At 40.0% G+C, this 17,274-nt stretch overlaps 1 protein-coding gene across 4 annotated transcripts in view; it reads right to left on the reverse strand.

Moving 5' to 3' along the window:
* Nucleotides 1–14,507: 14,507 nt before the first annotated feature.
* Nucleotides 14,508–17,274, reverse strand: part of atp6v1h (ATPase H+ transporting V1 subunit H) — a 34,149-nt gene continuing 31,382 nt past the window's right edge. For 3 of the 4 annotated variants that reach the window (XM_038281728.1, XM_038281725.1, XM_038281726.1), the window contains one exon: nucleotides 14,508–14,884. In XM_038281728.1, the coding sequence (XP_038137656.1) occupies nucleotides 14,815–14,884 (70 nt within the window). In that variant the 3' untranslated portion in view covers nucleotides 14,508–14,814. The remainder of the gene's footprint in view (nucleotides 14,885–17,274) is intronic. The other variant, XM_038281727.1, reaches the window with a different exon arrangement.

A 17,274-nucleotide genomic window follows, 5' to 3' on the forward strand; every position in this document is an offset into this window, starting at 1 on the left:
CTTTTTATTATTGCTGTTTTTTTTTTTTTTTATCATTTCCACTTAGAAGCCCATCAACACTAAAATGTGTTTATGTAATAACATTAGAACTCATGGGAAGCCATGTTTTGTAAAATGTTTAATAAGAATCATTTAAATGAATATAAAACATCTGGTTCTCCTCCATTAGAAAACATTTATCTCCTCTGTCCAGATGGATCCCTTCAAGCCCTACTAAACAGGAGAGTGAAGAGAAGCGGATGGAGGCGGGGCTAAATATGTGACCTGGCATCGTTATCTCCATATAACCACTCTTCAGCTTAAAGACAGTAACAGCCCTGAGGGCCCCACAGGGTTATCCTTTCTGGACTTACAGGTGAATCATATTTGTTTCAGCTCATTGGAGGTTTCCTTAATGATCTTCCTATATTTACCACAGTAAATCAATCAAGAGAAACATCCCGAGGGGAGAATGCATATTTCACTAATTTATCAGAGAGCAAATACCAGTTTGCTTAAATATTTATGCAACATTATGAAAAAATGTCATTTGACAGCTTAAAATTTATTGAACTTGAATTTTATCATGTTTAACAACACAAAGTAGCATATCCTTGTGAGGAAGGAAAAACATACCTGAAAAATATAAATCTGAAGAGGTGCACATAATTTCTCTTTAATCTCATGAAGTAATAGTTTGTAGAACCACCTTTTGCATTACAATATGATTCTTAGGTTTTTCTTCTTTAGAAAATTACCCAAGTTAAGTAGCATATAAGGAAGTGTTTAAAGAGCGGTTCAACTCACAGATTGCAACATGCATCTATCTTCGGGTCATAACAGATCCATTCTTACACAAGTATTTGTCCTAAGCTATTTTGTTTGGGCTGCACGTTTAACAGGTTGTCTTCCAGGATTGCCCAGTGTTTAGCTGCTTCCATCTTTCCATTAACTTTTACTAGCTTTCGTGCAGTGCAGAAAACAGACGGGATCATTCTGTGGAGTGTTCCACATGTAGCATTTTAATGTACTACCGTTCAAAAGTTTGGGGTCACATTGAAATGTCTTTATTTTTGAAGGAAAAGCGCTGTACTTTTCAATTAAGATAACTTTAAACTAGTCTTAACTTTAAAGAAATACAGTCTATACATTGTTAATGTGGTAAATTAATATTCTAGCAGCAAATGTCTGGTTTTTGGTGCAATATCTACATAGGTGTATAGAGGCCCATTTCCAGCAACTATCACTCCAGTGTTCTAATGGTACAATGTGTTTGCTCATTGGCTCAGAAGGCTAATTGATGATTAGAAAACCCTTGTGCAATCATGTTCACACATCTGAAAACAGTTCAGCTAGTTACAGAAGCTACAAAACTGACCTTCCTTTAAGCAGATTGAGTTTCTGGAGCATCACATTGGTGGGGTCTATTAAACGCTTAAAATGGCCAGAAAATTAGAACCTTCATCTGAAACTCGACAGTCTATTCTTGTTCTTAGAAATGAAGGCTATTCCATGCGAGAAATTGCTAAGAAACTGAAGATTTTCTACAACGGTGTGTACTATTCCCTTCAGAGAACAGCACAAACAGGCTATAGCCAGCGTAGAAAAAGAAGTGGGAGGCCAAGTTGCACAACTGAGCAAGAAGATAAGTACATTAGAGTCTCTAGTTTGAGAAACAGACACCTCACAGGTCCCCAACTGGCATCTTCATTAAATAGTACCCGCAAAACACCAGTGTCAACGTCTACAGTGAAGAGGCGGCTGCTGGATTCTGGGCTTCAGGGTAGAGTGGCAAAGAAAAAGACATATCTGAGACTGGCCAATAAAAGAAAAAGATTAAGATGGGCAAAAGAACACAGACATTGGACAGAGGAAGACTGGAAAAAAGTGTTGTGGACGGATGAATCCAAGTTTGAGGTGTTTGGATCACAAAGAAGAACGATTGTGAGACGCAGAACAAATGAAAAGATGCTGAAAGAATGCCTGACGCCATCTGTTAAGCATGGTGGAGGTAATGTGATGGTCTGGGGTTGCTTTGGTGCTGGTAACGTGGGAGATTTGTACAGGGTAAAAGAAATTCTGAATAAGGAAGTCTATCACTCCATTTTGCAACGCCATGCCATACCCAGTGGACAACGCTTGATGGGAGCCAATTTCATCCTACAACAGGACAATGACCCGTAACACACCTCCAAATTTTGCAACAACTATTTAGAGCAGAAGCAGGCAGCTGGTATTCTATCGGTAATGGAATGGCCAGCGCAGTCACCAGATCTGAACCCCATTGAGCTTTTGTGGGAGCAGCTTGACCGTATGGTACGCAAGAAGTGCCCATCCAACCAATCCAACTTGTAGGAGCTGCTTCTGGAAGCGTGGGGTGCAATTTCTCCAGATTACCTCAACAAATTAACAGCTAGAATGCCAAAGGTATGCAATGCTGTAATTGCTACAAATGCAGGATTCTTTAACGAAAGCAAAGCTTGATGTAAAAAAATAATCTTATTTCAAATACAAATCATTATTTCTAACCTTGGCAATGTCTTGACTCTATTTTCTATTAATTTCACAGCATATGGTGGTGAATAAGTGGGACTTTTCAGGAAAACACAAAATTGTTTGGGTGACCCCAAACTTTTGAACGGTAGTGTAAGTAAAACAAAGTTTAGTTTTGGTCTCATCTAAACAGGACACCTTCTTCCACTTATACATTTCACTTACATTGTCATGATCTTGGCACTGATGACTGGCTTAATTACTCATTCCATTCACCTGTATAACTTTGCCTGGTTTCTCATCACTGCTCATCTGATCCACCTGCTCCTACCTCTATTTAAAGTGCTTGCATCATCAAGTCCAAGCTACCTTGTTCTCTCTACCCAGTGGTTAAAGTGTTTTTAGAGTTCTTTGGTGTTTCTGGTTTCCCGATCCTTTACTGTTCTGCTTCTCAACCACTGAGCCTGCCTGTTACCGTCTGAACGGTTTGGCTGAAATGTCTTTGGACTCCTGGACCTCTGAGCCTGCCTGCTCCTATTCTGATCTGTTTGCCTGACTTGGCTTGGGACTCCTGCATGTTCTCCAGAGCTGCGAAATCTGGGACACTGTGGATGGCGCCTACTGCATCTTGGACCGGACTGTATTCTAAAACCAGGTTAGTGACTCACGTGTTCATAATCATCCTCTGTCAGATTATTGCGGTTCTCTCTCCTGCAGAGATTCCTGCCTTAGCCGCTGCTATTGTAAAAATGCAGATCTGTGTTTTAAATAAACACTTTTGAATAATCCCACTGTCTGTCTTGCCTGAATACTGGGTCCTTCTGTTCTTAGTCTTGACATACATGGCTAAAGCCAGACTGCTAATTATTTTCTCCTCACCCTTAATAATGCTGTTTACTCTATAAGAGTTTTCCAAACTAGAGCTGTTTATATTTGCATCTCCACTAGAATCATTGGGTCTTTAGGCAGCTTCTTAATTTTTTTTTGAGGATTTAAGTAGTTCAGAGCTTGGAGCAAAATATCCACTACCTCATCTCTGCCCAGTCTTCTTTATTGCTAAATCTTTACGATGCTGTTTAGATGGTATCTGTATCCATAGTGTGATTAAGTTATACACCCCTAAAGGCTGGTTACTGAAAGGTGTTTGATTAGCTGCTATGGATTTTGTACGAGTGAATCGACAGAAATGTATGCTACTGTCTTTAGTTATGTATTTGTAATCCATATAATGTATAATTTTCTTTCCTCTATTACACAAAATACCAGAAAAACATGATTTACTTTGGTTGTAATGTGAAAACAAAATGGAAGAGGTATGTATACTTTTTGTAAGACATTACATTATAGTTTATATAGACTGTGAAAAATGTTTTGTTTTATTGCGGTACAAACAGTTTGTATGTTTGTGATGAGCTTTTCTTTGTTGCTCTTAAAAATAATCTGATACTGAGCCAATTTTATTTACCCAGGTGTGGCACATTAATACTTAATAAGTAAGCAGGTATGACACATATCCATTTCCTGGCTGTAAAAGGAAGGTTAATATCCTCAGGCGCACCTCAGGAAAAATGTAAATTTCTTCCCCTTATGTATTATGTTTTACAGAACTAGCCAGTCTCACCTATAAATATTTCATTTCTTGCATAGTTATCCCTGATTCAACATGTCAACAAGGGATTGCACAATCCCTGCGGCAGTCTGTCCTCTTTTGACATTTAGGTGAAAGCTTTGTATGCAGATGCTGTCGAGCCTTGCAGAAATCATCAACGACACATCCAGGTGTCCAGATGGTGTCCAGGTCTGCATGATTCTCCTGTGTGTTTTCAAGACGTGATCAACACGTGCTGTTTTCTCTTCTGGGATTATATAGCTGTAGTGCTTGAGATTAGAAAAACCAGTTTGTGACAAAAACACTCAAGAGCTTGAAAGATGAAAAAAATTGGGCCAAAAGCAAGCAACCTTGACGGGTTTTTCCTTAAGGCATATTCTGTGGGAAAAGGAACATGTTTATAATTCGATTTAAACAGTATTTAAAAAAAAAAAAATGATCAGCAGGATTGAGCATTTAAAAAAATATAGAAAACGAGACAATAAAGATATTGCATAACAGTCATCTGACAGTCAGCGTGGCCCCATTACTTCTAATACAGGCATTCTTCAGAACATCAGAAAACGCCACACCCGAGGTAGCTGGGTTTGCTGTGTGATGATTGCAGCTGATATGAAAAAAGGGAAGTGCTTTTAGAGTAAGTAGCCTGTTCCAAAAATAAAAGAACAGGAAGCATAGTGATGCTGGGAAATATAATTTTCTATTTCTGCCACAGATTCAGAGAGAACATTGAAGAAAACAATAAATTATTTTCTCCCTTTTTTTTAAGTAGTTGTGTTTAGTTACTGAAAGCATTTTGGGAGAAAATACTGTTTTTATGTGCTTAACGCTGAAGTGTTAAAAATCAGATCTAATTCATAAGAAAGGTTGAACTATAACCAGTGGAGAGAGAAAGATCCTGTCAGAAATGTAAGAATTCTGTAAAGAAGAATGATCCCAAGAATTGAATAGTAGAGCAGTTCTAAGAAATGTTGATTTGGAGCAAGGTACTGGGATCGAGTACTACTTCAGCCTTTCTGAGCATTACTTTGCTCACGGGTGATATTTTGGGCAGGAACTTGAACTTTCAACCAGTTGTTCTATCTTTGTGTGACATTTTTGAAATCAAAAGCTTCCTGGATGGGAAGGGAAATGTCTTCAAATTTGGAAACAAAGTCTAGTGGATTGTTTTTTAACTTGTATGGAATGACTATGACCTGGATGACTGAGAATCTTCATCAGCATATCTTTGTGAGCCACTCTGGACTCATAGAAATGAGCTGTCACTCTGTAGCTTTGAGTGAAAATCTAAATTCAGCAATTAAATTGGCAGAGAAATCCAAGAGTACCCTACTACAGAGGCAAAGTGCTGCCATTTTTACAAACAAGTCTTTACTGAGACTGAAGTCTTTCCAATAAATCTCGTACCATAGCTTAGACTTAAATGTAAGGATTATGGTTAGCACTTTTTTTTCAAGGGGATACAATTAGCTTTAGGTCTTAAGTTCACAGACCTTAGGTTTGGATTTCCACCAAAATGTCAGATACAAACTTTTATTTAAAGCTACAGTGTGTAATTTTCAGCGACATCTAGCGGTCAGACTGCAGACCGCAGCAACATGAACATCTCTCCCCCACCGCTTCTCCCCCCCAACAGTATGGCGAGCGTTACGGGACAAAATGTCTTCCACGACATCCACATCACCTACCTTCTCAAGTGATGAGGTTTGTTTACATAGATAATTTTACAGATAGTATTTCATTAGTCTGTGTAGGGTATAGATTTCATGTAGACTTTAGATAATAAATATACCCGTTATTTTTTCTACGTCGTTGTGACGTTTTGGTGAGCTGCTTTGCATGGTGATATAAACAGACGAAGTAATTGTAGTCATTAGTTTAACAGCGAGATTGTGTTCGCTGGAAGAATATATATTCCCCGTTTACAGAGTCCAAGTCATTTTGGTGGCACGGGGGTTACAAGGCAAGGAAGAGGGCGAGGGCAGGGAGGCCGTGCAGCTAGGGCCAGGCGAGGGAGGGGTGCCAGCGGGGTGAGAGCAGAGGAGGAAAGGCTTGAAGATCTCCAAAGGAGCCGGAGAGAAGTAACCGAGGTATATATCCAGAAAATTATTTTACAGAAAATTACTGAATCATTACCTATGAAACGTCAGGGACGTTGCTGAATAAGTATACTGGAGAGTAACAGCATCATCACGCAGCATGTTATTGTTTTAGACAGGTCTGAGCATCCTGTACTCCAAAAACTGCAGTGATATTAGACAATTGTGTGTGTAGGATTAATTACCTGTCCAAGAGAAAACTGGCAACTTGAGCGTCACTTTGAAAACCTTTTTCCTCCATCAGTGACTTCCATCGTGTAAATGCCGTGCCAATGTTGATCCGTGTTTTTTGCCGTTTCTTGTCACGCTTGCGTTTATTCTCGTCGTGTTTCCGCTTCTTAGATGACGGGGGTTCGGTGTCCACCGCTTTTCGTTGTGATACAGAGTAGGCATGATCCTCCATTCGTCTGATGTTTGGCCACACAGTGCCAAACAGTTTGCAAAGTCACTCACGCCTGCCGCCTTGTTCACCTTTCTTGTTACTGATGCGCAGTATTCCTGCTTCTTCTTCTTTGGTTTCAGGCAGACTAAACGCTTCTCAGGCATAATACTGCCATCTACTGTTCAGTACCGTCTCAGTTAATCTCTCTCAACTTGCCGTAGTTATTTTCTAGCGTCATGGGAGATCTCGCAATCGCTAGTTTGTTGCCTCTGCGCTTGCCGTAGCGCAAAGATGTCTGCCTCCATGGCTGCGAGACCCGCTCCTATGTAATTATAAATAACGAATTCTAAGGCAACGCAAATATTATGGTTAAAAGGCTGAGCTCATAGGTGATGATAAATAACATAGTTGTGTATAATATATTAAATTTCTGACTTTATATGCCTGTAATTATTACACACTGTAGCTTTAAGCATTTCACAGACCTTCATCAGTGAAAACAAAGGTGAGCAACTTAAGAACAAAGGTAATTCATGTAAAAACTGTGGTATGGTGCCTTTTGAGAAAGCTGCAAGTAAATCAGTTGTGTCTTGTTTCTAATTCCAAATAAAATCTACCACTCTTCACAAAAGACAAAAATATTTTCCAAGCTGTCATAACTATGTAAAACTTGTATAACCAACAAAGCTGTTGGTATCTAGCTGTATGAAAGCACCCACTAATGTGCCACTGAGCTGTTTTTGTTTGGTTCTAGTGACTCACCAAAAGAAAAGAAATGGAGCTGACAGAAAAAAGAAATATCAGAATAAAATAAGAAAAAAAGGAGGGAAATGATCCTTTGTCATATATGTACAAGATAAATATTCTTTGAGTCAACAAACCTCCAAATATGGCTGCTTATGGTGTTAAAAATGTTTACTGCAAGCAATCTTCCTATGCAGATATTTTATTGTACTTTTTTTGTTGGTAAAAAAAAAGTTGGTCAAACAAATAGGTGGCTGCTTGCTAACAACAGGGAACTAAGAAACACTCAGAGGACACAAACAAGCCACTTAGATCTGTTTTCGTTTTACTTATTTTTCTTTACCAGTTCTGCATCAGCAATGGCTTGCTGAGACCAGAGCATTTTTAGGCATATTTTCCTGCTCTCTGAATGTCAGCCTGTGGCATACAAACAGAGCTCAACAGAAATATTATCACTAGGCACCTTTACTCAGCCATGAGCTATATGGAAGGAAGCTTCTTGGGTAAATTCCATTTTTCACCAAACACCTGATTTCACAGCATGACATACTGCATTTTACTACTACTGACATGAGCATTATTGCCAGGCTGTGGAACAAAGCAGCAACGACATACACATGTCTGTGATTCTCCTTCAATGAGGATGTAAATAGAACTTCATCCTGGCTTGCTTTCGGGAGAGTCTTGTTTTGATTGTCAGTCTTGTTTTGATTGTCGCTATGGGAACGGACAACGTCTGACCGATGGATACAAGAGCGAAGGGATTTGATCGATAGACCAAAGAAACAATAGGTTTCTTCAGCTGAACCAGACAGATGAGGATGTCAAATGTGAACAAATTGATTGTGTGGACCAGAAAAATCCTTGCTAATATTCAGAACAATCTCCTTTTAGAGAGAAAAATCAAATAAAATATGACAAGGACATTGCTTCATGGGAGTTCGCTTCACAGAGCAAACAAGCATCCTTTTTATTTTCCCCTGCCTGTGAACAAATGTGTGCAGCATAATAAAAAGGCAGTGGGGAGCAGGAACCATTTGTCTCAGGGTCCAGAGTTCACTTGGTCGGTGCAGGTGAGCATGCACTGGGATCACAACGTGCCAGCCACAGTAAACAGTGTTTGGAGAGCAAAGCGTGGCCAGGTTACTGCAGCTAGAGGCTCTGAGCCTCTACATAAATATTGACTTTATGTACATCTCCTGCTCTCTGCACCTTTTAGATGTGAAACCATGAGGGATTAATACGTCAGAGTTTCTAAACAGAAAAGCCTGATTTGAATGCCTCCTAACAAACATGAAGGACTGCTTACAAGCTCAAGAGATTGTAGGCGTTAACTTTGAATAGGCGCTGTTTGTTTACCAAGGCCAAAACCTAACACGTAGGGGAATTAGAAGGTTTGTGTTAGAAAGTTTAAACAGCTTTATGTATTTGAAAAAAAAAAGTTTTTTCTTTGAGTCTGAGTTAGTCTAGTTAGGTTTCTGCAGGAGCCACAGAGTTAGGAAAACATTTTCCTCGTCGAGTTTAACTTTATTGCGTTGAAGGCATCTGGAAGTAGATTTCCTCTGGGCATGCTGCTACCACAAAGGATATCAGACTACCTGGTATACAAGAAAGTAGCTATGTTAAATACTAATTGGGTTTTGCAACAGTTTTATAGCTTAGGATGAGTACTTTAATTCAACTCTAGCAGCTAAACAGCATCATAAATTAGACTTACACAGATTTATTTTGTAATTTTGTATAGAGGAGTGCATACAAAAATAAATTTTGTTTAAAACAGCTCTGGATCATTTAATTTTTTTTACAGTGCAGCCTTGAAAAATAGTAATAAATACATTAAAAAAGATAGTAATATAAACATATAACTGTATATTTACAGTTTTAACATAGTTTTTTTTTTTTTTTTATAAATAAAAAAAATTTTTTACACAACATTCAGCAGACTAATGGCAGTGGGGAAGAAACTGTTATGGAATCTGCTGGACCTGCATTGGATGCTTTGAAGTCTGTTCCCCGAGGGCAGCAGGGAGAACAATCCATGGTGTGAGGGGTCATTTATGATATTACAGGCTCTGGACATGCAGCGCTGGGATGACATGTCTTTAATGGAGGGAAGAGGAGCCCCAACGATCTTCTCTGTTGTTCTTACTACTCTTCTCACCTTGTTCCAGTCTGAGGCACTGCAGCCTCCACACCACACAATGAGACAGCTGGTCAGAATGCTCTTTCTGGTGCTTCTGTAGAAGGTGGTCAGGATGGGTGCGGGCAGGTGGGCTCTCCTCATTCTCCACAAGAGGCACATGTGCTTTTGTGCCCTTTTGACAAGTGAGGTGGTGTTTACATTCCAGGTGAGGGTGTCAGTGATGTGCACCCCCAGGAATTAGATGCTGTTGACCACCTCTACAGCTGAGCTGTTGATGACCATTAGGCCACTGGGTTAGGCCGGTTCTTCCTGAAGTCCAAGATGATCTCCTTCGTCTTCTCCACTTCAGGATAAGGCTGTTATCTTTTCATCAGTCCACCAGCTGCTCCACCTCCTCTCTGCAGTCCTGGTCGTTGTCGTCTCTGATGAGGCCCACCACTGTGGTGTCGACTGCAAAGTTCACAATGTGATTGGTGGTGAACCTGGGGACGCAGTCATGTGTCATCAGGGTGAACAGCAGGTGGCTCAGGACGCAGCCCTGAGGGGAGCCTGTGCTTAGACTGGTGACATCAGCGGTGTTCTGTCCAACCCAGACTGATTGAAGTCTGTTGGTGAGACAGTCTAGCAGCCAATTGTGGAGGGGTGTATTGAATCCCAGCTGTTTCAGTTTGCCCATCAGATGCTTTGGGATGATAGTGTTGAAATCTGAACTGAAGTCCAGGAACAGCATCCGCACGTGGGTGTTCTTCTCCTCCAGGTGTGCCAGGCTCAGGTGGAGAACAGCAGAGATGGTGTCTTCAGTGGAGGGGTTTCGTCAGTAGGTGAACTGGAACGGGTCGAATGTTGGTGGCAGACTGGAGACGATGTGTTCTTTAACCAGCCTTTCGAAGCACTTCATCATGATTGGAGTCAGTGCGACAGGCCGGTAATCATTAAGTGAGGTCACCTGAGGCTTCTTTGGGATCGGAATAATGATGGCAGACTTGAAGCATGCTGGCACTATGGATTGTCCAGCGAAATGTTAAAGATGTCTGTGAGGACACCAGCCAGCTTTCCTTAGAGTTTTCCTCACTTCAGCTACGTCCAGGTTTAGTGTTTCTTACCCCTGGTGTGGAATGGCTTTTCACTGGTGGAGTGCTGTTTAGTGCCTCAAACCTTCCAAAGAAGTTGTTCAGTTCATTTAGGAAGTCAGTGTTTGCAGCATATACCGCGGGGGGAGGGTGTGTTGTAGTCCGTGATCATCCGAATGCCTTTCCACATCCTCCTGGTGTTGCTGTCGTTGTGGAAAAGATCCTGGATTTACTGGCTTTGGTTCTGCTTCGCTTATCTGATGGCACGGTTTAAGTTGGCACGCGCTGTTCTCAGTGCCTCTTTATCACCAGACTTGACTGGGTGAATGGCTGAATGTAGTGTAAAGCGCTTTGGTCAATTCTCCTGACTTGAAAAAGTGCTTGATAAGTACAGGCCAATAACCATTTAATAAGTTGTCATATGCTGCTGCAGCCTTGAAGATGTTCCCGTCAGAGCATTCAAAACAGTCTTGGATTGTCTCCATGGTGCCCTCAGACCACAGTCAAACCTCCTTATCCATTTTGTTTTCCAGTGAGTGAATGCTGGAGAACAGGATTGATGGAAGCGGAGGTCTGTGAGGATTTCTCTTTAGCTTCGCAGTTAGCCCCCCTTTGTAGCCCTGCTTTCTCTGTCTGGCTGTTGTGTTGTTGAGATCCATCTATAGCACTCCGTAGCTTTTTAAACAGTCAAAAATGTCAGTATTTAAAACATTTTTGGCGTTGGCGATCATAGATGCAGGTTTGAAGTGTCGTTTTAGGCGGCATATTCTGTGAAATTGTCAAGAGGAGCTGTTCTTGGCTGCAGCCTTGGAGCGCCGCCATCATAACCAAAATGTTGCAATATATAAATTAACTTCTTCAGGTGTTACTCTACATTTCTGATCTCTGAATTGAGAAAACATTTGTTAAGCAGGTCTAATATTTCCAGTGTGGCCTTTAGAAAAGAATCCACTGGAATCGACATTTTATATTCTTACCAAGATCTCCATGTTGGTGCTGTAGGTTCACTGCCGATAACCATGACCATGAACCTGATTTATTTTGGGCTTCACAATAATTTAAAATAATTTTTTTCACGATGGAATGATTATACAAAAATAATCATGTTCAATTAAATAAAAAAGAAAAACAGATGATCAGGTCTGAATTAATGTGGATTTGAATTTACATCCACCCCCATTAATATTTAAATCGATACCCTTTAGCATGTTAAACTTTGACCTCACATTTTTAACATCCATCCACAAACTTTTGGAATTTTTTCCTATTTAAAGTACAGGACATCACTGATGTTACGGTGAATCATACATCATTTTATCCTTTCCTTTTTTTTCTTTTTTTCTGGAGACCCAATTCGACACTAATGTTTACGGTGTAGACCTAAGGACAAGCAACTGTTTTCTAGTTTTAAGAAAACAATGCTGGCACTGCTCTGTCAAAACACCAAAATTATTATTCTGGCTGCTGAAAACGTGGGGAATCTTTTTTTTTCTCCTTTCCTCCAGGGTCTCATTAAAGAGAAAAAAAAACTCAAAATGAAATTGAGCACTCAGAACTATCTGGATGCAAAACAGCTGCGGAGGGAGTCCCTTAGATTCATTTAAATCTACTCTCAGTCCTTCTGCAAGATCTCACATTATATGAAACAAACCAAAAAGAAAAAAAAAATCAGAACAACTCCCAGCTGCTCCTATTAGATTGATCCAACATAATTACAAAGAAGCCACGCAAAGCTTGTGTTCAATCTAAGTCAGATAACAAGAGCATAAATGCTTTGGATTCCGTTCAAATCATGATTGAAATGCCAGCTAAACACATCATTTGAAACTGATGTGAAAGTACAAAACAGTCTCAGAGCCGTTTTTTTCGGGAACACATTTACAAATGAGTGAAAGTCTTGGTCATAGCATGGAAAAAAGATCGAAAGCCTGTTGTACTTTTTAACCTGAACTATGGGCATGTTCCTGTGAGTAAAACACATCATCTATACCCGTTTTTTCACAGTATAGCCTTGTCAGATACTTATGTACTGCCATTGATGCCATTATTTTTTCCCAATGTCTGATGACTATCTTACATAAGGGGATGAACTCTGAATTGAACTGCTCTGTATACCACATGAGCTTGTCCAACAAGTAACTTCAGCTTGACAGAAACTAAGCACTTCATCCATAGTGTTTAATATGATGAAGGCCCGACCTTTGTAAGCCTAACCCTTTAAAAAAAAAATCAAGTGGCTTGTAAGGGATGTCAGCTCCGCTCTAATTCACTCTAAAGGTTTTTTAATTGCGTTAAAATTTTAACTGTGCAGGTTACTCAAGTTCTTCCACACTAGTCGCTCATCTATACCGTTATAAAGCTTTGTCATGATCTTGGCACTGATGGCCAGATTTTTGTTGCTTCTGTTCAGCTGTGTGCCTGATCTGTTTTCGGACTGTTACCTGAATTCTAGCTGCTAATGATCTTGGACCCGTCTTCTGACCCTGGCTTGGATATCCCTTCTGAGCTTTTCGGACTTCTGATCTTCTGGCCTGAAAACCTGTTCCTGTTTTGACTCTTCTTTCGGATTATCCCTCCGGATTGTTCTGCTCTCCTGGCAGTGGCGAGCCAGGAGAGGCACTGCCAGGCTCCGCCGCAAGCTATTGAGAAACAATCACTCCGGACTTCACTCCCTCTTCTGGGCTCAGACTTAACTTTACCAGGTTAGTGACTCACACACTCATTAGCATTTCCAGTCTACTTGAAATCTAGTTACTATGTTCTGAGCTTCTGACAAGTTTGGTGTGGGAACAGGAAGTGGGTGATCCCCAAAAAATCTGAAGCGCAAATTTCCTGGTATTCTATGTAGTTTCTTTCACTGCAACTAAGCCCAACTTCTAATCAGTCTCATGCCTAGCTCATCCAAACATTACATTCAACACAGTGCACACAGACCACTGCCAAAACCAGGCTCCTCCACTTAAGAGATCTCCACTTCTATCCAGCAGCTATTTGCTTTACACCATTGCATCTTGGATGCAGCTGTTTGGCAGCGGAATCCCATATCATTAAACTGTACTGTTTGTGAGCTAATCTGAAGGCAAAACGAAGTTTAGGTGGCCTTTGCATAAACCTCATCACAATTTGCCTCAGCATCATCTGACCCCACTTTGTGTCTTTTGTGCCTCAGTGTGTTAAACCAGGCTGAATAGCTTAGGGCTTGAATTTTATAAACCAATGACAACAGAAGGGTTTAAAATGCCTAAATAAAACCGTTTTGAGGGGTTACACTAATGCCACAGACGGCCTAGCAGTATCTTCCTAATGATGCCTGTGAACTATTTGTGAACTTAAGAAATGAAAGTTATATATTAAGTTCTTACAGAGGTGTAACATTTTACCCTTGTGCCGGGAAGCTTTGAAAAGAATAAAACAGCTGACAGGAGAAAAAAAGAAAAGAAAATGACAGTCAGCCTTTTAATGTCATCATTTGAGAGAAGTCCAGACCTTAGCTAGTCCCATTTTATACTTTGAACTCTGGCAGATTTGGTAAGTAACTCACTGTCATATTATTGTAGTGGACTCTAAAAGTACAGCCTGTCACTGGAGGATCAGATTGAGATGGAAGTAATGTGGAAAGAGCACCATTTCCAAGAGGTCTCCTTCAAAGGGCTGGCTGACCTGAGGCTCATTTTATTCAGGAAATTCTGACAGTAAGACGTTCAGGACCAAAAATCAAAGGGATCTATAAAGGTCAGTTTTTTTTAAGCAACATTTCAGAAACAAAAGGCTAGATAAGTTTAGATTCTAATTCTGCAAATAAATTGAAATAAACATTAAATATATGTACACATATCAGCTAAAACATAATAGGATTCTGTTTTTCAGGAGCTCTAAAACCTGCTTTATTTTAAGCTTTAACATACAATTTTTCAAATTACTAAAGTTTCTTATGTTTTATATGTTATGATTTAAATTTCCAGAGCAATAAGAACCAATTTGCAACATATTTCAATCAGGTAAACATCTTTATTGGAATTCATACAATGCGTTACGAGTAAGACTTAAATATCTTGCAGTTTTGTACATCACAGACATAAAGTGCCAATTCAATCACCACACATCACTAAGCTGAGGTCACAACATGAGACAACAGTGAAATCAGTTCACATCAAGGGTTGGTGAGGCGCAGCTGGAAGAGGGAACAACAGAGTCAAATATTTCTTTAATTCATTACACAAAATGCAAAGCCAGTTACATTACAGTTCCAAAGTCATCCACACTGTGACACACAGACATACATGCAGATGAGGAGTTCAGCTTCGAGCTGCCACAGCCGGAGCCTGCTGCTGGTCAGAGGACTGCAGCTGTCTGCCAAGGTACTCCCTGCAGAAGGAGAAAGAGGGTTACTGAATGCAAAGCCTTCTCCTCCAATGATTAACTGCAACACATCTGGTGTTGTTACCAAAACATATATTCTACTAGTATTGAAAACCTTCTGGTTTATGAAGTCATTTACAAAGTAATTTTGAACCAGGAGATAAGGATTATACCACTATATATGGTCCACTATATAGGTGCTCATGGGTCCATATGTATATGGATCATGACTGTCCAATGCAGTAGGGTCCTTTGTATACTAGCATATTTTAGAATATAAAGAGCTAATTTCTAGTCAACTATAAGGTGTGCTAGTCTATATTACTTAACACTGAAATAGTTTAAACAGACTAAATGCTTAATTGACTGGAGTCATTTCTGGCAGGCAGCCCAAGAGCTAATGTTGGAGCGCTAACACTTTAGTCCCAGTTGGTCATTGTGACCTTTTGACTTATTGAAGCCTCTGCTGTGATTTACTGCAACTCAGCTTGAATAATGCTATTTGAAAAAAATCCAAAATGGGGTTAAAGGAATAGTACACCCAAAACATGATTAGCCTTCATTTTCTACTCACCCCCATGCTGAACAACACTCTGGAGTACTTTTTTGATATCTCAAATGCATCTGGAGATCTTGGAGGCTTCTTGCTGTCTGCTGACATTCAAATAATGGAGGTCTATGGTGACCGAGACAGAAAGGTCCATAAAAGTCCACAAAAAACGTGTCAATATTCCTCCATACTGCTCGTCCAATGTATTCCAAGTGTCCTGAGTGGGTAGCATCCAGAATTTACTCGAAACGAAGTCATTTAGAATGTTTTTAGAGCATAAACAGTAGTGTATAGGATTTCCTGAAAGCGCGCGCCTGCGAGTTCACGACGTTATGGAAACCGCGGCAGACCAAACCAGATGAAAGTGCGCATTCAGCTCGGCAAAGAACTCATGCTCTTCCTCAACACTGAAGTCCTCAGACATTTTTCTTTCGTTGTTTCTTTCTTTGCACAGGTAAACAGCACATTTCTTCTTCTACGCTTGCATTATCGGCAGAGCAGACGCTGAATGCGCACTTTCATCTGGTTTGGTCTGCCGCGGTTTCCGTAGACTCGTGAGCACGCTTTTAGGAAATCCTATACACTACTGTTTATGCTCTAAAAACATTCTAAATGACTTCGTTTCGAGTAAATTATGGACGCTACCCACTCAGGACACTTGGAATACATTGGACGAGCAGTATGGAGGAATATTGACACGTTTTTTGTGGACTTTTATGGACCTTTCTGCCTCGGGCGCAACAGACCTCCATTATTTGAATGTCAGCAGACAGCAAGAAGCCTCCCAGATCTCCAGATGCATTTGAGATATCAAAAAAGTACTCCAGAGTGTTGTTCAGCATGGGGGCGAGTAGAAAATGAAGGCTAATCATGTTTTGGGTGTACTATTCCTTTAAGTGTGGGAACCCAGAGTGGAGGCTGTGTGGATTGAACCGGGTACTTGCAACCTTCTCAGAGCACAAGCACTCTGCTGTTACCACTAGGCCAACACCTCCTTATAAAGGCTGAAGTCGACGCGACTAAGTTTCAATGATAGACTGTATATTAACATAAATTGTGCAGGGTTGATATTCAGGCAAATCGTTAGGCAATGCGGCGCCTTCCCACTTAGATCTACTGTATATGTGTGTTTAACTTTACATAACATTATATTTATTTATATTTATCAAAGCTCTAATCTTGTCAGCACATCAGTTAAACATTTCTTTTTCTCAACATCAGCATATTATTCACCATATGAGGCATTGTTTCACCATAATAGGTTAAGCAATGCCTCATCGCTATTCATCTTTCACAAAGCCACTGGAAACAGAAATGTAGTTCATTTCAACTCCAGGTGGCCAGGAGATCAGGATTTTACCACACTGGTGCTTATGTGAAATGATGTCTCCCTCTCAGGCAATACAGGTTTTGTCCCCTGCTTTAAATGCATATTCTAACTTTAACAGAAAAAGTACTTTAGACTAATAGTTAAAACACTATAAACAGTGTTGTAGGGGAAGGAGAGGATTGACACGGAATTTTAATAGTTTTACTCTATAATCAAAATATTTCTCTGTCAATAAAGCTTTGGTTTCAGCCTCTATTCATTCCTTGAGTCACTAACTCCAAATATTCTATTAGGCTTTTCTTTACAAACCTGTTAAAGCTGAGGATATCCCAGTTTTTCTACCACATTTTTTTCCTTTAACTTAACATCCAGTGAATATGCCTCAATGAAACACACAGCAATCTCCTTTAGCAGTGACGTTTTTTTTTCTTCTTTCTTCTCTTTGGAACCAAAGAACAAAATTTCTACTTGATTTCAGTGCAAAAACAAATATAAAATAACCAAAAAATAAAGCTA

This window comes from Cyprinodon tularosa, unplaced genomic scaffold (assembly GCF_016077235.1).
Source record: "Cyprinodon tularosa strain WSP-4 unplaced genomic scaffold, ASM1607723v1 ctg174, whole genome shotgun sequence".
Classification (NCBI taxonomy): domain Eukaryota; kingdom Metazoa; phylum Chordata; class Actinopteri; order Cyprinodontiformes; family Cyprinodontidae; genus Cyprinodon; species Cyprinodon tularosa.